The 22,636-nt window shown below is 45.7% G+C and overlaps 1 protein-coding gene across 3 annotated transcripts in view; it reads right to left on the bottom strand.

Annotated features, from left to right (window-relative positions):
- LOC121551514 (brain-specific angiogenesis inhibitor 1-associated protein 2) overlaps positions 1 to 22,636 on the bottom strand; it is a 106,184-nt gene that overhangs the window by 65,938 nt on the left and 17,610 nt on the right. For all 3 annotated transcript variants that reach the window (XM_045210974.1, XM_045210976.1, XM_045210975.1), the window contains exons 2-3: positions 6,406 to 6,481; positions 3,976 to 4,062 (exon numbers count right to left, since the gene is read on the bottom strand). In XM_045210974.1, coding sequence (XP_045066909.1) covers positions 3,976 to 4,062; positions 6,406 to 6,481 — 163 coding nt within the window. The remainder of the gene's footprint in view (positions 1 to 3,975; positions 4,063 to 6,405; positions 6,482 to 22,636) is intronic.

Below are 22,636 nucleotides of genomic sequence, written 5' to 3'. Positions count from 1 at the left end.
AAGACATACAAGACCACTGATAATCTCCCTCGATCTGGGGCTCCACGCAAGATCTCACCCCGTGGGGTCAAAATGATCACAAGAACGGTGAGCAAAAATCCCAGAACCACACGGGGGGACCTAGTGAATGACCTGCAGAGAGCTGGGGCCAAAGTAACAAAGCCTATCATCAGTAACACACTACGCCGCCAGGGACTCAAATCCTGCAGTGCCAGACGTGTCCCCCTGCTTAAGCCAGTACATGTCCAGGCCCGTCTGAAGTTTGCTAGAGTGCATTTGGATGATCCAGAAGAGGATTGGGAGAATGTCATATGGTTAGATGAAACCAAAATATAAATTTTTGGTAAAAACTCAACTCGTCGTGTTTGGAGGACAAAGAATGCGGAGTTGCATCCAAAGAACACCATACCTACTGTGAAGCATGGGGGTGGAAACATCATGCTTTGGGGCTGTTTTTCTGCAAAGGGACCAGGACGACTGATCTGTGTAAAGGAAAGAATGAACGGGGCCATGTATCATGAGATTTTGAGTGAAAACCTCCTTCCATCAGCAAGGGCATTGAAGATGAAATGTGGCTGGGTCTTTCAGCATGACAATGATCCCAAACACACCGCCCGGGCAACGAAGGAGTGGCTTCGTAAGAAGCATTTCAAGGTCCTGGAGTGGCCTAGCCAGTTTCCAGATCTCAACCCCATAGAAAATCTTTGGAGGGAGTTGAAAGTCCGTGTTGCCCAGCGACAGCCCCAAAACATCACTGCTCTAGAGGAGATCTGCATGGAGGAATGGGCCAAAATACCAGCAACAGTGTGTGAAAACCTTGTGAAGACTTACAGAAAACGTTTGACCTGTGTCATTGCCAACAAAGGGTATATAACAAAGTATTGAGAAACTTTTGTTATTGACCAAATACTTATTTTCCACCATAATTTGCAAATAAATTCATTAAAAATCCTACAATGTGATTTTCTGGATTTTTTTTCTTCTCATTTTGTCTGTCATAGTTGACGTGTACCTATGATGAAAATTACAGGCCTCTCATCTTTTTAAGTGGGAGAACTTGCACAATTGGTGGCTGACTAAATACTTTTTTTCCCCACTGTATGATCTAAATTGATATTGTTTCATGATGATACCATCTACCTTTTCATATTTGTGCAAATGGCTGTGTTTGGCACTTTCTCCCTTAAATTTTTTTTATAAAACAGAAAATGAACACATTTCAATGGATTTCAATCAACAAAGAGGTAAGAATATGTTGAAGGCTATAGCTGCAGATGACTGAACCACATATTTGTGTGTGTCTGCAGGTATACTGACGAGGAGGCACACAAAAGGTATGTACAATTGGTATTGGTTTGTCGCATACTGTTATGCAGATAACATGTAGACTATCATCTAAGTTTTATTAATGGTTTCTCTAAAACCTTCTAGGACTCAGTCACAGCAGCCATCTTCCTCCTCCCTGACCTCTTCGATGAAGATCCCAGAGGTCTCTACATTATGGACAAGGTATGTGTATGAAAACCATGGTCAAAAGTGAACCATTTTTTCATTCACATTTATAACAAAAACCAACTGTCATGCGCACGTTTTGTTAATCATCTGTATAATTATTATTTTTGTATTCAAACTTCACCCTCCCTACACCGCTGATGAATATAACTGGAAACATGTTCCATCACCATGCACTGCTAAATCATTCTGGCTATGGATACGAAGGATATCAACACATTAACATGCCAGAGGATATACAGTTGAAGTCGGAAGTTTACATACACCTTAGCCAAATACATTTAAACTCAGTTTTTCACAATTCATTTAATCCTAGTAAAAATTCCCTGTCTTAGGTCAGTTAGGATCACCACTTTATTTTAAGAATGTGAAATGTCAGAATAATAGTAAAGAGAAGGATTTATTTCAGCTTTTATTTCTTTCATCACATTCCCAGTGGGTCAGAAGTTTACATACACTCAATTAGTATTTGGTAGCATTGCCTTTAAATTGTTTAACTTGGGTCAAACGTTTAAGGTAGACTTCCACAAGCTTCCCACAATAAGTTGGGTGAATTTTGGCCCATTCCTCCTGACAGAGCTGGTGTAACTGAGTCAGGTTTGTAGGCCTCCTTGCTCGCACATGCTTTTTCAGTTCTGCCCACAAATTTTCTATAGGATTGAGGTCAGGGCTTTGTGATGGCCACTCCAATACCTTAACTTTGTTGTCCTTAAGCCATTTTGCCACAACTTTGGAAGTATGCTTGGGGTCATTGTCCATTTGGAAGACCCATTTGCAACCAAGCTTTAACTTCCTGACTGATGTCTTGAGATGTTGCTTCAATATATCCACATAATTTTATTTCCTCATGATGCCATCTATTTTGTGAAGTGCACCAGTCCCTCCTGCAGCAAAGCACCCCCACAGCATGATGCTGCCACCCCTGTGCTTCACGGATGGGATGGTGTTCTTCGGCTTGCAAGTAACCCCCTTTTTCCTCCAAACATAACGATGGTCATTATGGCCAAACAGTTCTATTTTTGTTTCATCAGACCAGAGGACATTTCTCAAAAAAGTACGATCTTTGTCCCCATATGCAGTTGCAAACCGTAGTCTGGCTTTTTTATGGCGGTTTTGGAGCAGTGGCTTCTTCCTTGCTGAGCGGCCTTTCAGGTTATGTCGATATAGGACTCGTTTTACTGTGGATATAGATACTTTTATATCTGTTTCCTCCAGCATCTTCACAAGGTCCTTTGCTGTTGTTCTGGGATTGATTTTCACTTTTCGACCAAAGTACGTTCATCTCTAGGAGACAGAACCCGTCTCCTTCCTGAGCGGTATGACGGCTGCGTGGTCCCATGGTGTTTATACTTGCGTACTATTGTTTGTACAGATTACCGTGGTACCTTCAGGCGTTTGGAAATTGCGCCAAAGGATTAACCAGACTTGTGGAGGTAAAAAAAAAAAAATCTGAGGTCTTGGCTGATTTCTTTTGATTTTCCCATGATGTCAAGCAAAGAGGCACTGAGTTTGAATGTAGGCCTTGAAATACATCCACAGGTACACCTCCAATTGACCCAAATGATGTCAATTAGACTATCAGAAGCTTCTAAAGCCATGACATCATTTTCTGGAATTTTCCAAGCTGTTTAAAGGCACAGTCAACTTAGTGTATGTAAACTTCTGACCCACTGGAATTGTGATACAGTGAATTATAAGTTAAATAATCTGTCTGTAAACAATTGTTGGAAAAATTACTTGTAGTAGATGTCCTAACCGACTTGCCAAAACTATAGTTTGTTAAAAATAAATGTGTGGAGTGGTTGAAAAACGAGTTTTAATGACTCCAACCTAAGTGTATGTAAACTTCCGACTTCAACTGTACTGATTGAACTTGGATCTCTGCTGGGAGTTCACCTCCTATTTAGATTTTTGAACTCTGCTTTGCCACTAAAATCATAATAAACACTGACAACTAAAATATTGTGTTATTGTTATGCTAATTAATAATAATAATGGGGGTGGGTGAAAACATTAACCCCAAAAGGTTATTTAAGAAACCATTAAAGGAGGTTATTTGAATAACTTATAGGAGGTTCCCCCACAGTTTCAATTTGAAGAACCCCTAAAAGATCTTCCAGGAACCTTTTCTTTTTAGAGTGGAGCCCCACAATGCTGCCTGTGCGGAAAACAAAGACTGGGTCATATCTCTACAGACGGGACTTTACTGTGACACAAACACAGGAAGTGTGTGTGTGAGGTTGTGAGGGTGTGAGTGTGTTGGCCAGCAGTATAGCCCAGTGAACCGCCCCTTTAGGTCCAGGGAAAGGAAAGAGATATCTGGCAGCTGATAGACACGGACAAACTGACTTACAGTACAAACACTAAGACAAGCATTGGCAGCATTGAATATCCCCTTTAGGGTCCAGGGAAGGGCAGGGCAGGACACATCAACATCCTGAATGCTGATAGGCCACTACTCACCCATGTCCTTGGATCCCTGGCTCTCACTGGCCAGCTCTCCCATCCTCACCAAGGCATCAAAGTAGCCCTTAGCAGCAAACGTCACATCTGGGGACAGAGGAAGAACAGCATGAGATCATGGTCAGAGGTAGAGGGTAACTCAGTAGTCTATAAAGCAGTGCACACACACACACACACACACACACACATACAAGCTCCCACCGACACACACACAGAGGTGTTCGCACGCATGCTCACGTCGAGAGGACGATGCTATCGAGAGTAATGGTGTGTGTCTCACGTCGAGAGAGAGGACGATGCTACTGTATTAATGTGTGTGTCTCATGTCGAGATCGAGACACAGACAGACGATGTTACAGTATTAATGGTGTGTCTCACGTCGCTCCTGGGCGGCTGCAGGCACAGGCCCCTTCTGTCACACATATTGGTGGATAATTCACCTCCTAACCAAACCAGCTCTACTGCCAGCCATCACTACTGACTGGGGACCAACAGGCTGGTAATTATTATTTTTCACATCTAACACAGCTAGATTGATGGACAATTCACCATCCTCCCAGGTTGCTGTTGTCACTCACTGGGGACAGGCAGAGAGGAAGTAGCTAACTGTAGCCTGAACAACTTCTTATTATGGTCTGCCTAGTGTACACTGTAGCCTGAACAACTTCTTATTATGGTCTGCCTAGTGTACAAGTTGGAGCCAACCTAGACCAGACCAGTCCTGCTGCCGTGGCTGTCAACATTCACAGGGGACTGACAGGCTGTGAGAAGCAGAGTGGGCCAGAGTTAACCACCACTGCTGCCTGCCAACCTGCCACCTAACTCTGGCCTGAGTCTGACTGAACATTAACAAACCAGCCCACTATCCATCGTCTTTCTATTTTTATTTGTTAAATCATCACTGTATGTCTAATACATCTGTGTGTGTTTACTTCATGACAATAACTTCAAAACATATATTTAATAATGTATTTCCCTGAGCCTTCTTTTGCCATTGAAATGCTCAGTCTGATCATGTGGGTGTGTTGATATGAATGTAAATATATTTACATACACAGCCCTGATTGACGGATAGGATCGTAGACTTTAGAGCCAACCCCGCTTACCCCTTCAAAGTAGGAGGATACAAGTGCTCAGCATATGTGGGAACTCCTTCAAGACTGTTGGAAAAGCATTCCAGGTGAAGCTGGTTGAGAGAATGCCAAGAGTGTGCAAAGCTGTCATCAAGGCAAAGAGTGGCTATTTGAAGAATCTCAAATATAAAATATATTTTGATTTGTTTAACACTTTTTTGGTTACTACATGATTCCATATGTGTTATTTCATAGTTTTGATGTCTTTACTATTATTCTACAATGATTATTAACCCACTGCAGAGGGCATACCCCTTCATGGATTATTAACCCACTGCAGAGGGCAGACTCCTTCATGGATTATTAACCCACTGCAGAGGGCAGACTCCTTCATGGATTAGTAACCCACTGCAGAGGGCAGACCCCTTCATGGATTATTAACCCACTGCAGAGGGCAGACCCCTTCATGGATTATTAACCCACTGCAGAGGGCAGACCCCTTCATGGATTATTAACCCACTGCAGAGGGCAGACCCTTTCATGGATTATTAACCCACCCAGTTATCTGGATATATTCAGTGTTGAGGAGACAGCGATATTTGTCAGGTAATGTGTTCTTGTGGCAGTGGTGTGTATTGGGGGTATTGACGTGGTCTTGACAGGGCTGAGAGATATCTGAGCTTCAACTACATTCTGTCCTCTGTGTGCTAAGGACATCTGTACTGGTCTGCGCTCCAAAACTGCTTCACCTCTTTATTAAAACCAAATAGTGAGCAAACACACACACACACACACACACACACACACACACACACACACACACTTCCATTGTCCATCAGATCTTGTATAGTGTCTGTCCATCACTCCACCAGAGTTACACGGTGCTCCATCTGCTTCCCTGATTAGGACCCAGCCTTTGATTGTACTTCAGCTCTGCTCTGAAACACACCTCTCTGTCTGAGTCCCAAATAACACCCTATTCCCTTTGGTCAAAAGTAGTGCACTATGTAGGGAATAGGATACCATTTGGGAAACACACTCCCTCCTGAGGCTGTGCCAGGGCTGCAGACCAGATGATAAGACTGGGTATGTGACTGCTACGGTGTCAGGATGATAAATATCATCTCTTTCTTTAAATGAGACGGCACAAAGGAGACTGGGAGCAGGAGGCTGGTGACTGGCTGCCTATATCTGGAGAGGAGAGGAAGAGAGGAGAGAGAGAGAGGGAGAGAGGGGAGGAGAGGAGAGAAAGAGGGAGAGAGAAGGATAAAGGGGCGGAACAGACAACAAACAGAGGAGAGAAGAGAAGAACAGGCCACAGAAACAGATTTGAGGAGAGGAAGAATATAACACTCACTGGATAAGGCCTTCTCATAGCTCTTCCCCATGGCAACGAAGTTCCGCAAGCAGGGGTTGAACTGTTCCATGATGGACTGAAAGAGAGAGAGAGAGAAGGGAGGGGAGGGTAGGAGAAGGGAGGGAAGGGTAGTAGAAGGGAGGGAAGGGTAGGAGAAGGGAGGGGAGGGGTGTTAGAGGAGAAAGAGACAATAGCAGTGGAACAAGCTGTCATACTACTAGAGAGCCCATAAATACACACACACACACACACACACACACACAGGCGTGCCCACACACATCACAATAAACAATTGTAGGGACACAGCACTTCTCAATTTCTAAAATAACCATGTTGAATCAACAATGACATCAATCGTCCACCTACAGTGCTTTTCAACATGTTCTGTTATCAATGACTGTAGCAGGGGAGGAGAGGAGAGGGAAAGGAGAGGGAGGAGAGGGAGGAGGGGAGAGTGAGATGGAGGAGAGGGAGGGAGAGGAAAGAGAGGGGAGTGAGATGAGGAGAGGGAGTGTGAGATGGAGGAGAGGGAGGGAGAGGAGAGGGGGAGTGAGATGGAGGAGAGGGAGGGAGAGGAGAGGGAGGAGAGGGGGAGTAAGATGGAGGAGAGGGAGGGAGAGGGAGGAGAGGGGGAGTGAGATGGAGGAGAGGGAGGAGAGGGGGAGTGAGATGGAGAGGTAGGGAGAGGAGAGGGAGGAGAGGGGGAGTGAGATGGAGGAGAGGGAGAGTGAGATGAGGGAGAGGGAGTTGGAGGAGAGGGGAGTGAGATGGAGGAGAGGGAGAGGGAGAGTGAGATGGAGGAGAGGGGAGTGAGATGGAGGAGCGGGGGAGTGAGATGGAGGAGAGGGGGAGTGAGACGGAGGAGAGGGGGAGTGAGACGGAGGAGAGGGGGAGTGAGACGGAGGAGAGGGGGAGTGAGACGGAGGAGAGGGGGATTGAGACGGAGGAGAGGGGGAGTGAGACGGAGGAGAGGGGGAGTGAGACGGAGGAGAGGGGGAGTGAGATGGAGGAGAGGGAGGGAGAGGAGAGGGAGAGTGAGATGGAGGAGAGGGAGGGAGAGGAGAGGGAGAGTGAGATGGAGGAGAGGGGGAGTGAGAAGGAGGAGAGGGAGGGAGAGGAGACGGAGGAGAGGGGGAGTGAGACGGAGGAGAGGGGGAGTGAGACGGAGGAGAGGGGGAGTGAGACGGAGGAGAGGGGGAGTGAGACGGAGGAGAGGGGAGTGAGACGGAGGAGAGGGGGAGTGAGATGGAGGAGAGGGGGATTGAGACGGAGGAGAGGGGGAGTGAGACGGAGGAGAGGGGGAGTGAGATGGAGGAGAGGGAGAGTGAGATGGAGGAGAGGGGGAGTGAGATGGAGGAGAGGGAGGGAGAGGAGAGGGAGGAGAGGGGGAGTGAGATGGAGGAGAGGGAGGAGAGGGGGAGTGAGATGGAGGAGAGGGAGAGTGAGACGGAGGAGAGGGGGAGTGAGACGGAGGAGAGGGGGAGTGAGACGGAGGAGAGGGGGAGTGAGAGGAGAGGGAGGGAGGGAGGGAGGGAGGGAGGGAGGGAGGGGAGAGGAGAGGAGACAGAGAGGAGAGGGTGGGGGGTGCCATTGATTATGTAGGTGGAATGGGAGAGAGAGACTGCAGAGGACTGAAATAATGTTGTGGTCTTTCAGCATAGTATTACATGGAAAGCACAGCGGAGGCTGCTGAGAGGTGGATGGCTGGAATGGAGTAAATGGAATGGCATCAAACAAATGGAAATACCATTCCACTCCAACATTACAACGAGCCCATTAAGGTGCCACCAACCTCCTGTGATGGAAATAGAGGTGTGTGTGGATAATGAATAACAATGCACACAGTATATTTACAGAATAACATGCAAGCCCACAGTCTACTCTCTACAATGACAATGCAACCATTACTATAAACACGGTGCAGGCTTGACATCTCCCATCCACACCTCCTCTTCCTCTCTTCCCCTCCCTCTCATCATCCTCCTCCCTCCTCTCTCTAGTCTCCCTCCAGGGTTTCTTCAGATTAGTCCAGCCCCAGTCTGACAGGTGTGTAAAGGCTGTAGGGTCAGCAATCAGCCACAGGACAGCCTCTCCTCACCCTTCCACTACCTCCTCCCTCCCTCCCTTCCTCCTCCTCCTCCTTCCTCCTCTCAGCCAGGGGAGACAGAATATAGCAGTACAGCTTCTCTCCTCCCTTTTCCCTCTCTCAGGTCTCCCTCCATAGAGAGCTAAGAGCCACCAGCCAGGGAAGATGGCTAATAACTAGTCCAAGCCAGTGGAGGCTACTGAAGGGAGAACAGCTCATAATAATGGCTGGAATGGAGTAAACATGTTTTTCATGGGTTTGACACCATTCCATTCACTCCATTCCACCCATTATACTCCATTCCATCCATTATTATGAGCTGTTCTCCTCTCAGCAGCCTCCACTGGTCCAAGCAGCCCCCCTGCTTCCTCAGTCCCCATCCATACTGCTGGCAGGCCCATAGTACTGTACCTTACTCTGCTGTAGTTCTCCAATTATAATACCCTGCCAGAGCACTAGACTACCTTGAGTCACTTCAATAAAAGCATATATCTATGGTCTTCACTGCAATGGTACCAATGTGTTGTAGGGTGAGAAATACCTCACTATCGGCACACCATAATAATCTAAACCTCTACAGTTTGGCAACTCATTTGTGATTCCCTACATCACTGTGTATCCTGTTAAACCAAGGTCAGTGCAGTTGCTATTCGGGTCCACTAACTGCTCTGAAGTCTAGCTCCCTCCCTGGACACCGATTGGCTGACACCAGTTCCCTGGGCACTGATTGGCTGACACCAGAGGTCACCTTCCTGGTTCTGCCAAACTTTCTGAATGTTCAGTAAAACTGGGTCTGGCCCTGAGGGGGGAACGGACTGGAGGAGCGGGACGGAGCAAAACAGTGCTCAGGGCCAGGAGTGGTGGCTCAGCGTTATCAGCATCTACAGGAACAGACACTCATGCATGCATGCAGACAGGCGCGCACACGCACACACGGAGAGCATCAGAGAGAGTATCAATCAAATGTATGTTACGAAGCCCTTTTTCACAAAGTGCTTATACAGAACACATTAAGTAGAGGAGATAGGAAGATAACTACTGCTGCTACTGAAACAGAGCCCTGCCTGAGAGCACTAGATCTTACAGTACGGCAAAGAACCATCTTCACAGGTAGATGAAGGTTGATATATTCAATGCAAAGAAGAGGTAGAGGCAGGCTTAGATGGATTCCATGCAGAAAGCAGAGATGTTTAGGAAAGGGAGTGGGGACAATCTTAGAGGTAGATATTTTGCATGTAAGCAGGGAATGATAATAGTCTCCGGTAGACAGAGACATCTAGATGTTACAGTAAGGTAAAGGATCCTCCTCAGAGGTAGAAGGTTGATACTCTATTGTTATTCCATAGCAGGGAATTATAATACTGTAGGTAGAAAACAGATGGAATTATGCTGTGCAGGTAGAAAACACAGATGGAATTATGCTGTGCAGGTAGAAAACAGAGATGGAATTATGCTGTGCAGGTAGAAAACAGATGGAATTATGCTGTGCAGGTAGAAAACAGATGGAATTATGCTGTGCAGGTAGAAAACAGAGATGGAATTATGCTGTGCAGGTAGAAAACAGAGATGGAATTATGCTGTGCAGGTAGAAAACAGAGATGGAATTATGCTGTGCAGGTAGAAAACAGAGATGGAATTATGCTGTGCAGGTAGAAAACAGAGATGGAATTATGCTGTGCAGGTAGAAAACAGATGGAATTATGCTGTGCAGGTAGAAAACAGATGGAATTATGCTGTGCAGGTAGAAAACAGATGGAATTATGCTGTGCAGGTAGAAAACAGAGATGGAATTATGCTGTGCAGGTAGAAAACAGAGATGGAATTATGCTGTGCAGGTAGAAAACAGATGGAATTATGCTGTGCAGGTAGAAAACAGAGATGGAATTATGCTGTGCAGGTAGAAAACAGAGATGGAATAAAAATAAAAAATAAAGTAGGATGGATCAGAAAACCAATCAGTATCTGGTGTGACCATGATTTGCCTCATGCAGCGCGACACATCTTCTTCGCATAGAGTTGATCAGGCTGTTTATTGTGGCCTGTGGAATGTTGTCCCACTCCCCCCCATACACGTGGTCTGTGGTTGTGAGGCCGGTTGGACGTACTGCAACATTCTCTGGCAACATTCCTGCGGTCAGCATGCCAATTGCACGCTCCCTCAAACTTGAGACATCTGTGGCATTGTGTTGTGTGACAAAACTGCACATTTCAGAGTGGTCTTTTATTGTCCACAGCACAAGGTGCACCTGTGTAATGATCATGCTGTTTAATCAGCTTCTTGATATTCCACACCTGTCAGGTGGATGGGTTATCTTGGCAAAGAAGAAATGCTCACTAACAGGGATATAAACAAAATGTGTGCACAACATTTGAGAGAAATACGCTTTGTGTGTGTATGGAACATTTCTGGGATCTTTTATTTCAGCTCATGAAATATGGGACCAACACTTTAAATGTTGCATTTATATTTTTGTTCAGTGTATAATGCTGTGCAGGTAGAAAACAGAGATGGAATTATAATACTGCAGGTAGAAAACAGAGATGGAATTATAATGCTGAAGGTAGAAAACAGATGTTTGCCTGGTTTATCTCAGAGCCACACCATTATACTAATTGGTTTAGAGGCTTACTCAAAGTCCCCTCGGAGAGCAGAGGTCTACGGAGGTAGCCAGCAATGTGTGTGTGTAAATGAGACATCTTTACTGTATAACCATCCATTTAGTATGCTGTTGTTGACAATAGGGGACACATGTGGACACATGTGGACACACACACACACACAGAGATGTAATGACATGAAACCCAGACTATAATGACATGAAACCCAGACTATAATGACATGAAACCCAGACTATAATGAGATGAAACCCAGACTATAATGACATGAAACCCAGACTATAATGACATGAAACCCAGACTATAATGAGATGAAACCCAGACTATAATGAGATGAAACCCAGACTATAATGACATGAAACCCAGACTATAATGACATGAAACCCAGACTATAATGACATGAAACCCAGACTATAATGAAATGAAAATAAGTGATTCCAGTGCGTTGCCACCAGCTGATTATGACCTGGGGAAATCACCTCAATCACAACTGAAATGTAAAACGATGTACTCCCCTCCTCCCTCCAAATGACTGACACACACACACAGTTACCCTCTGAGGAAGATAAACCACAACACTCCCCACGGGGGACCTGCTGAGGAAATGTTTATTCCTCTCGCACTCTTTTCTCTTTGTCTCTGTTCTTATATAAGGCATTGAGAGGGGATCTGACACACACACACACACACACACACACACACACGTTTGTAAACAGTGGTACATTTTAGTCATTTAGCAGACGCTCTTATCCAGAGCGACTTACAGTTAGTGAGTGCATACGTTTTTCATACTGCCCCCCCGTGGGAAACGAATCCACAACCCTGTCGTTGCAAGCGCCATGCTCTACCAACTGAGCTACAGGGGACATTGTAGACTGGTAGGATGATTACACACAACAGAGTCCAGTACAGCAGAGCCCAGTCCAGTACAGCAGAGCCCAGCCTAGTACAGCAGAGCCCAGTCCAGTACAGCAGAGCCCAGTCCAGTACAGCAGAGCTGCAGTATTGCATGCTGGCTCCCACAGAGACACACACACAAGCTCCCAGAGAGAAGGCACGGCTGGGGGACACAAAGGGGAGGAGGGGACACACACACAAGCTCCCACCGAGTCGCACGAATGCACATACAGCCACACGTGGACATTTGTGATCATTCAGCAACAATTGGTTTCAGTGACAGTCAGAACTCAGTCTCATCTACCATCCTTCTCCCCTACTATCAGTCTCCCTCAGTCTCCCCTACTATGAGTCTCCCCTACTATCAGTCTTCCTCAGACTCCCCTACTATCAGCCTCCCCTACTATCAGCCTCCCCTACTATCAGCCTCCCCTACTATCAGCCTCCCCTACTATCAGTCTCTCGGTCTCCCCTACTATCAGTCTACCTCAGACTCCCCTACTATCAGTCTCCCCTACTATCAGTCTCTCAGTCTCCCCTACTATCAGTCTCTCTGTCTCCCCTACTATCAGTCTACCTCAGACTCCCCTACTATCAGTCTCCCCTACTATCAGTCTCCCCTACTATCAGTCTCCCCTACTATCAGTCTCCCCTACTACACTGCTCAAAAAAATAAAGGGAACACTAAAATAACACATCCTAGATCTGAATGAATGAAATAATCTTTTTAAATACTTTTTTCTTTACATAGTTGAATGTGCTGACAACAAAATCACACAAAAATGATCAATGGAAATCAAATGTATCAACCCATGGAGGTCTGGATTTGGAGTCACCCTCAAAATTAAAGTGGAAAACCACACTACAGGCTGATCCAACTTTGATGTAATGTCCTTAAAACAAGTCAAAATGAGGCTCAGTAGTGTGTGTGGCCTCCACGTGCCTGTATGACCTCCCTACAACGCCTGGGCATGCTCCTGATGAGGTGGCGGATGGTCTCCTGAGGGATCTCCTCCCAGACCTGGACTAAAGCATCCGCCAACTCCTGGACAGTCTGTGGTGCAACGTGGCGTTGGTGGATGGAGCGAGACATGATGTCCCAGATGTGCTCAATTGGATTCAGGTCTGGGGAACGGGCGGGCCAGTCCATAGCATCAATGCCTTCCTCTTGCAGGAACTGCTGACACACTCCAGCCACATGAGGTCTAGCATTGTCAGGGGCAACCGCACCAGCATATGGTCTCACAAGGGGTCTGAGGATCTCGTCTTGGTACCTAATGGCAGTCAGGCTACCTCTGGCGAGCACATGGAGGCCCCCCAAAGAAATGCCACCCCACACCATGACTGACCCACCGCCAAACCGGTCATGCTGGAGGATGTTGCAGGCAGCAGAACGTTCTCCACGGCGTCTCCAGACTCTGTCACGTCTGTCACATGTGCTCAGTGTGAACCTGCTTTCATCTGTGAAGAGCACAGGGCGCCAGTGGCGAATTTGCCAATCTTGGTGTTCTCTGGCAAATGCCAAACGTCCTGCACGATGTTGGGCTGTAAACACAACCCCCACCTGTGGACGTCGGGCCCTCATACCACCCTTATGGAGTCTGTTTCTGACCGTTTGAGCAGACACATGCACATTTGTGGCCTGCTGGAGGTCATTTTGCAGGGCTCTGGCAGTGCTCCTCCTGCTCCTCCTTGCACAAAGGCGGAGGTAGCAGTCCTGCTGCTGGGTTGTTGCCCTCCTACGGCCTCCTCCACGTCTCCTGATGTACTGGCCTGTCTCCTGGTAGCGCCTCCATGCTCTGGACACTACGCTGACAGACACAGCAAACCTTCTTGCCACAGCTCGCATTGATGTGCCATCCTGGATGAGCTGCACTACCTGAGCCACTTGTGTGGGTTGTAGACTCCGTCTCTCTAGAGTGAAAGCACCGCCAGCATTCAAAAGTGACCAAAACATCAGCCAGGAAGCATAGGAACTGAGAAGTGGTCTGTGGTCACCACCTGCAAAACCAGTCCTTTATTGGGGGGTGTCTTGCTAATTGCCTATAATTTCCACCTGTTGTCTATTCCATTTGCACAACAGCATGTGAAATTTATTGTCAATCAGTGTTGCTTCCTAAGTGGACAGTTTGATTTGTGTTGTTTAAGTGTTCCCTTTATTTTTTTGAGCAGTGTATCAGTCTCCCCTACTATCAGTCTCCCTCATCTCCCCTACCATCAGTCTCCCCTACTAATCAGTCTCCCCTACTATCAGTCTCCCTCAGTCTCCCCTACTATCAGTCTCCCCTACTAATCAGTCTCCCCTACTAATCAGTCTCCCTCAGTCTCCCCTACTATCAGTCTCTCTCAGTCTCCCCTACTATCAGTCTCTCTCAGTCTCCCCTACTATCAGTCTCCCCTACTATCAGTCTCTCTCAGTCTCCCCTACTATCAGTCTCCCCTACTATCAGTCTCTCTCAGTCTCCCCTACTATCAGTCTCCCCTACTATCAGTCTCTCTCAGTCTCCCCTACTATCAGTCTCCCCTACTATCAGTCTCTCTCAGTCTCCCCTACTAATCAGTCTCCCCTACTATCAGTCTCTCTCAGTCTCCCCTACTATCAGTCTCCCCTACTATCAGTCTCCCCTACTAATCAGTCTCCCCTACTATCAGACTCCCTCTCAGCATTTCCCGCTGTACTGTCTAAAATAATAAACATATACGGAGGTCAGGATTCAGATCTTTAACTAAAGCATCCTCTGACGTGATTGACAGAGACACATGTGGCCAACCAACTCCTGACCACGACACAATACCATAACTACCTAACAATATAATTGTGTTGAGAAGCTCAACACAGCAGTATGACAGCTGGGGGCTTTAAGACAGTGTCTGGTGGTCCAGTGAAACGAGTTCAGAACAACAGCCTCCAGGTAGTGTTAGCTTACACTATATAATCAGCCTACACTATATATGTTGATATAGCAGAACACACACACACACACACACACACACACACACACAGTTGAAGTCGGAAGTTTACATACACCTTAGCCAAACTCAGTTTTTCACAATTCCTGACATTTAATCCTAGTAGAAATTCCCTGTTTTAGGTCAGTTAGGATCACCACTTTATTTTAAGAATGTGAAATGTCAGAATAATAGGAGAGATAATTATTTATTTCAGTATGCTTGGGGTCATTGTCCATTTGGAAGACCCATTTGCGACCAAGCTTTAACTTCCTGACTGATGTCTTGAGATGTTGCTTCAATACATCCACATAATTTTCCTTCCTCATGATGCCATCTATTTTGTGAAGTGCACCAGTCCCTCCTGCAGCAAAGCACCCCCACAGCATGACGCTGCCACCCCAGTGCTTCACGGTTGGGATGGTGTTCTTCGGCTTGCAAGAGACCCCCTTTTTCCTCCAAACATAATGATGGTCATTATGGCCAAACAGTTTTATTTTTGTTTCATCAGACCAGAGGACATTTCTCCTAAAAGTACGATCTTTGTCCCCATGTGCAGTTGCAAAACGTAGTCCGGCTTTTTAATGGCGGTTTTGGAGCAGTGGCTTCTTCCTTGCTGAGCGGCCTTTCAGGTTGTGTCGATATAGGACTCATTTTACTGTGGATATAGATACCTTTGTACCTGTTTCCTCCAGCATCTTCACAAGGTCCTTTGCTGTTGTTCTCGGATTTGCACTTTTCGCACCAAAGTACATTCATCTCTAGGAGACAGAACGCGTCTCCTTCCTGAGCGGTATGACGGCTGCGTGGTCCCATGGTGTTTATACTTGCATACTATTGTTTGTACAGATGAACGTGGTACCTTCAGGCATTTGGAAATTGCTCCCAAGGATGAACCAGACTTGTGGTGGTCTTTTGATTTTCCCATGATGTCAAGCAAAGAGGCACAGAGTTTGAAGGTAGGCCTTGAAATAAATCCACAGGTACACCTCCAATTGACTCAAATGATGTCAATTAGACTATCAGATGCTTCTAAAGCCATGACATCATTTTCTGTAATATCCAAGCTGTTTAAAGGCACAGTCAATTTAGTGTATGTAAACTTCTGACCCACTGGAATTGTGATACAGTGAATTAATCTGTCTGTAAACAATTGTTAGGAAATTTACTTGTGTCATGAACAAAGTAGATGTCCTAACCGACTTGCCAAAACTATAGTTTGTTAACAAGAAATTTGGGGAGTGGTTGAAAAAAAAACAAGTTTTAATGACTCTAACCTAAGTATATGTAAACGTCCGACTTCAACTGTACGTATATATATATATATATATATATATATACACACACACACACACACACAGTACCAGTCAAATGTTTGGACACACCTACTCATTAAAGGGTTTTTCTTTATTTTTACTATTTTCTACATTGTAGAATAATAGTGAAGACATCAAAACTATGAAATAACACATATGGAATCATGTAGTAACCAAAAAAGTGTTAAACAAATCAATATATATTTTATATTTGAGATTCTTCAAATAGCCACCCTTTGCCTTGATGACAGCTTTGCACACTCTTGGCATTCTCTCAACCAGCTTCAACTGGAATGCTTTTCCAACAGTCTTGAAGGAGTTCCCACATATGCTGAGCACTTGTTGGCTGCTTTCCTTCACTCTGCCGTCTGACTCATCCCAAACCATCTCAAATTGGGTTGAGGTCGGGGGATTGTGGAGGCCAGGTCATCTGATGCAGCACTCCATCACTCTCCTTCTTCGTAAGATAGCCCTTACACAGCCTGGAGGTGTGTTGGGTCATTGTCCTGTTGAAAAACAAATGATAGTCCCACTAAGCCCAAACCAGATGGGATGGCGTATCGCTGCAGAATGCTGTGGTAGCCATGCTGGTTAAGTGTACCTTGAATTCTAAATAAATCACAGACAGTGTCACCAGCAAAGCACCCCACAGCATAACACCTCCTCCTCAATGCTTTACGGTGAGAACTACACATGTGGAGATCATCCGTTCACCCACACCGCGTCTCACAAAGACACGGCGGTTAGAACCAAAAATCTTAAATTTGGACTCCAGACCAAAGGACACATTTCCACCGGTCTAATGTCCATTGCTTGTGTTTCTTGGCCCAAGCAGGTCTCTTCTTCTTATTGGTGTCCTTGAGTAGTGGTTTCTTTGCAGCAATTCGACCATGAAGGCCTGATTCACACAGTCCCCTCTGAACAGTTGATGTTGAGATGTGTCTGTTACTTGAACTCTGTGAAGCATTTATTTGGCCAGCAATTTCTGAGGCTGGTAACTCTAATGAACTTATCCTCTGCAGCAGAGGTAACTCTGAGTCTTCCATTCCTGTGGCGGTCCTCATGAGAACCAGTTTCATCATAGCGCTTGGTTTTTGCGACTGCACTTGAAGAAACTTTAAAAGTTATTGAGCTTTTTGGATTGACTGACCTTCATGTCTTAAGGTAATGATGGACTGTCATTTCTATTTCCTTATTTTAGCTGTTCTTGCCATAATATGGACTTGGTATTTTACCAAATAGGGCTATCTTCTGTATACCCCCCCCCACCTTGTCACAACACAACTGATTGGCTCAAACGCATTAAGGAGGAACTACATTTTACATATTTACTTTTAAGAAGGCACACCTGTTAATTGAAATACATTCCAGGTGACTACCTCATGAAGCTGGTTGAGAGAATGCCAAGAGTGTGCAAAGCTGTCAAGGCAAAGGGTGGCTATTTGAAGAATCTCAAATATAAAATATATTTTGATTTGTTTAACACCTTTTTGGTTACTACATGATTCCATATGTGTTATTTCAGTTTTGACGTCTTCACTATTATTCTACAATGTAAAAAACTGTAAAAATAAAGAAAAACGCTTTAATGAGCATGTGTGTCCTAACTTTTGACTGGTAGCACGCACGCACACACACACACACACTACAGTTTATTCCTTCCATGTAAGAAACACTTTGAAAAGAAGAAAGAATCCTGAGGTCTCTCTCCCCCTCCCTCACTCTCTTCTCATCATATATATGGCCTCTCTGTCCTCTTGTACTACATTCTCTCTCCTTGTTGTGTGAGCTAATTGGAAAATGGGGCTGAGGGGCAAAGAGAAGGAAGCGTGTGTGTGTCGGCGTCGGTGTGTGTGTGTGTCAGGGTTATTCCTGACTCTACAGGAGCAGGCCATACTGCTCTGTGACACATCAACATCAAAACCCACCACTGAAGTAAAGACAGGAAGACAGGAAGACAGGAAACAAGAGAAAACACACCACTACCATAAAGACAGGAAAAGACAGGAAGAAGAAGAACTGAATAGTGTAAAGTGATTATGCTATGTCTTCTCCTTCGAACAAAGGCTTCTTGGTACCTCTGGCTCTCCTCCCTCTCTCCTCTCCTCCCCTGGCTGATCTGATTAACAGACTAGCTGTACGGTTATCATTATCTCCATGTTCTCTCCAGTCCCCATACATTCCTCTGTGATGACATCATGTTCTCTCCAGTCCCCATACATTCCTCTGTGATGACATCATGTTCTCTCCAGTCCCCATACATTCCTCTGTGATGACATCATGTTCTCTCCAGTCCCCATATATTCCTCTGTGATGACATCATGTTCTCTCCAGTCCCCATATATTCCTCTGTGATGACATCATGTTCTCTCCAGTCCCCATACATTCCTCTGTGATGACATCATGTTCTCTCCAGTCCCCATATATTCCTCTGTGATGACATCATGTTCTCTCCAGTCCCCATACATTCCTCTGTGATGACATCATGTTCTCTCCAGTCCCCATACATTCCTCTGTGATGACATCATAACAGTTCTGCTGTAGTCACAGTATGGTGTCTGCTTGATCATTCGGTCTGTTCATAACACACATACTCCCCCACAGTGGTGGCATATACATCAGTGGTTTGAGTGCTTCTAGTGAGCCAGATCAACTACTGTGTTCGTGTGCACACGGTTGTGTGTGTGTATCCATCAATGAGTGCGTCTGCGCGTGCATGCGTCCGTGAGCGCATGATTATGGGCTAATGTGTGTGAGAAGACAGGCGTGCAGAGTGGGTGAATACAGGAGGAGGGAGTTATTAACTACTGATCACAGAGTGGGTGACTACAGGAGGAGGGAGTTATTAACTACTGATCACAGAGTGGGTGACTACAGGAGGAGGGAGTTATTAACTACTGATCACAGAGTGGGTGAATACAGGAGGAGGGAGTTATTAACTACTGATCACAGAGTGGGTGACTACAGGAGGAGGGAGTTATTAACTACTGATCACAGAGTGGGTGACTACAGGAGGATGAAGTTATTAACTATTGATCACAGAGTGGGTGAATACAGGAGGATGGAGTTATTAACTAACCATCACAGTTAGATGAACGCCCCACAGGTACAAACAGTCATTTATCTTAAATACCATGACCTCATTTTGTCTGGTTCCTTTCCATTGGGGAGGTATTTATTTTGTCTGGGACGGGAGTGCAAATAATTTATCCTCCTTTATTCTACAAAGAAAATATAAAAACCTCTGCTTCTCCCTCCAGCCTCATTTCCCCTTACAGCACTTACACGTGTGTGTGTGTGATTTTCTTTCTTTATTCTGCTCTGAAAAGACAAGGCCTCCCTCCCTGGTTCTCCCTACAGCCTTCTCTTTCTTACTGAACCATTTCATCTGGCCTGATCCATTTCCCTCATCATTTCTTTGATTGTCTCCTTTAATCTGGGTCCTCTGAGCTGCTATAATGGATTCAACACTCCCAGGGGCTCTCATGTACAGACACACACTGACGGGTAACCTTGGAGAGCGAGCGCGAGAGCGAGCACAAAGGGCTATAACAGCTAGCAGCCTGCAGACCTCGATTCAAAACTCTTCCAAATCCTTCAAATACTTAATGAGCGTCTGCTCTAGTCTGCCAGATGGACAGGATTTGCAGTTTTGGGACTATTCTATTGGTCCATTAAGGATCAGCATCCAGGCAAGCTCAGTCAAGCAAAGATAAAGTATTTTAAATGATTCAATGTAGTATTTGAACCCAGGTCTTGCAGTCTTTAACAAAATATCATTTTTAAAGCTTTTTGCCATGTTGATATGATATCTGAGTGAGTGACTAACAAAATCAATGGAGGCCCCCTGGAGCTCAGGGCCCCTGGGCACATGCCCTGCGTGCCTGGTTGGTATTCGGACATAATTATTACAAACTAGTTATCTAAAAATTGACATAGCTAATTGTCAGCTAATTGAGTGACTGACATAAGAGAAAAACTGCCGATGCACAGCCACATTTAGAAATTGCACCTTGTGTATTCTACTATTCTTGCTCTCGATAGGATGTTGAGACCCGACTGAGTTCCTTAAAATATTACATAACCGGCCGCTTATGTTGCTTCTGTCTGGAGCCGGCCCTGTACTAGCAACTGTTCTGTTATTCCTCCTGCCTGTGACATGGTATCTGCCCTGTACTAGCAACTGTTCTGTTATTCCTCCTGCCTGTGACATGGTATCTGCCCTGTACTAGCAACTGTTCTGTTAGTCCTCCTGCCTGTGACATGGTATCTGCCCTGTACTAGCAACTGTTCTGTTATTCCTCCTGCCTGTGACATGGTATCTTTTCTGTACTAGCAACTGTTCTGTTATTCCTCCTGCCTGTGACATGGTATATTTTCTGTACTAGCAACTGTTCTGTTATTCCTCCTGCCTGTGACATGGTATCTGCCCTGTATTAGCAACTGTTCTGTTATTCCTCCTGCCTGTGACATGGTATCTGCCCTGTACTAGCAACTGTTCTGTTAGTCCTCCTGCCTGTGACATGGTATCTGCCCTGTACTAGCAACTGTTCTGTTATTCCTCCTGCCTGTGACATGGTATCTGCCCTGTACTAGCAACTGTTCTGTTATTCCTCCTGCCTGTGACATGGTATCTGCCCTGTACTAGCAACTGTTCTGTTAGTCCTCCTGCCTGTGACATGGTATCTGCCCTGTACTAGCAACTGTTCCGTTACTCCTCCTGCCTGGCTTGGTGAGCAGGGAGGCAGAGAGCTAGAGAGGCTGCTGCTCAACGTTTGGAGTGGACAGGCTTGGTGAGCAGGGAGGAAGAGGTAGAGAAGTAAAGAACTAATCTTCTATTAGCTAGTGGCTCAGGTACTGAAGAGGAAGCCAGGTCAGCCTCTATCCTACCATAGACGTCCCTCCCCCAACACACACACATACACACACACACACCACTCCATCCCCAGTCTCTGTCAGGCTGCAGTGCCAACACTCAATACCAGATCGTTGGCTGGATGGGGACCACTCCGTGATCTCCTGTTTGTTTATGCAGTACTACTAACCCTTCATCACACACACACACATTACCCTTGCTAACTCCCCTTGGAACAAGCACAGTTCTCAGTTAAAAAGCAACAACAAAGTGCTGGTTGGTTTCTATGGCAACAGCGGTCTGGATAGTAAGTGCTGCTGGTTATTGGGTTCCAGTTTGTCTTTAATTCACTCTCTTTGAGCTGCTAACTGTGTTACCAACGGAAGTTGGCGTCTGCAGAAATGTATAAATTAGTTAATTTTCAAAACATTCCTCTCTCTGCAACACACTAGGGCTTGGTCCCAAATTGCACCCTATTCCTTATGTAGTGCACTATTTTTGACCAGGGCCCCATATAGTTCTGGTCCAAAGTAGTGCACTGTATAGGGAATAGTGTGCCCTTTGGGACGCAACCCTAGTGTGTTCAGAATGTTTTGCAGTTCTTCTAAAAGCGTTTGAGCTGTGTTGACATATTGATAATCACACAGAAAGAGCTTCTGTGCTGTATTGAGCTGTGAATGTCAAAGCAGGTCCAAAAAGGATTTAACACCGGGTTTCCTTTGTACCCAACACCCCCACCACCTAGATTACTCAGTAGTGGCAATCATCAAATCAACACATGTACACAACATTTACATTTACATTTTAGTCATTTAGCAGACGCTCTTATCCAGAGCGACTTACAGTTAGTGAGTGCATAAATTATTTATTTTTAAATACTGGCCCCCCGTGGGAAACAAATCCACAACCCTGGCGTTGCAAACGCCATGCTCTACCAACTGAGCTACATCCCTGCCGGCCATTCCCTCCCCTACCCTGGACGACGCTGGGCCAATTGTGCGCCGCCCCATGGGTCTCCCGGTCGCGGCCGGCTACGACAGAGCCTGGATTCGAACCAGGATCTCTAGTGGCACAGCTAGCACTGCGATGCAGTGCCTTAGACCACTGCGCCACTCAGGAGACAACCAACGGTTCTGTCAACCTCAATTAGCTTATTTCATTAGGTTTGAAAAAAGGAATAGAGCTTTAGGGGTAGAGACAGTACACACACACACACACCTCATTTATGTGAGTCAGATTGTGACTCAGCACACAGAAATGCCCAAGGTGCAGTAACGCTATGATTGAGGTGTGTGTGTGTGTGTGTGTGTGTGTGTGTCTGTGCGTGCGTGCGTAAAGAACACAGAACAAAGGTTAAAGTGTTGGACACTTGTTTTTTAGCCTCACTGTTTTTCTTCTCCTATATCAGTTGTCAATACAGCCGGTAGGAGTTCATACATCCAGGTGACTCCTATATCAGTTGTCAGTACAGCCGGTAGAAGTTTATTCATCCAGGTGAGAACATGAAGGCGA

The sequence above is a fragment of the Coregonus clupeaformis genome, chromosome 35, assembly GCF_020615455.1.
Source record: "Coregonus clupeaformis isolate EN_2021a chromosome 35, ASM2061545v1, whole genome shotgun sequence".
NCBI classification, from domain to species: domain Eukaryota; kingdom Metazoa; phylum Chordata; class Actinopteri; order Salmoniformes; family Salmonidae; genus Coregonus; species Coregonus clupeaformis.
Note: the sequence above shows the minus strand (reverse complement) of the source record. Positions and strands in the feature narration are given on the sequence as shown.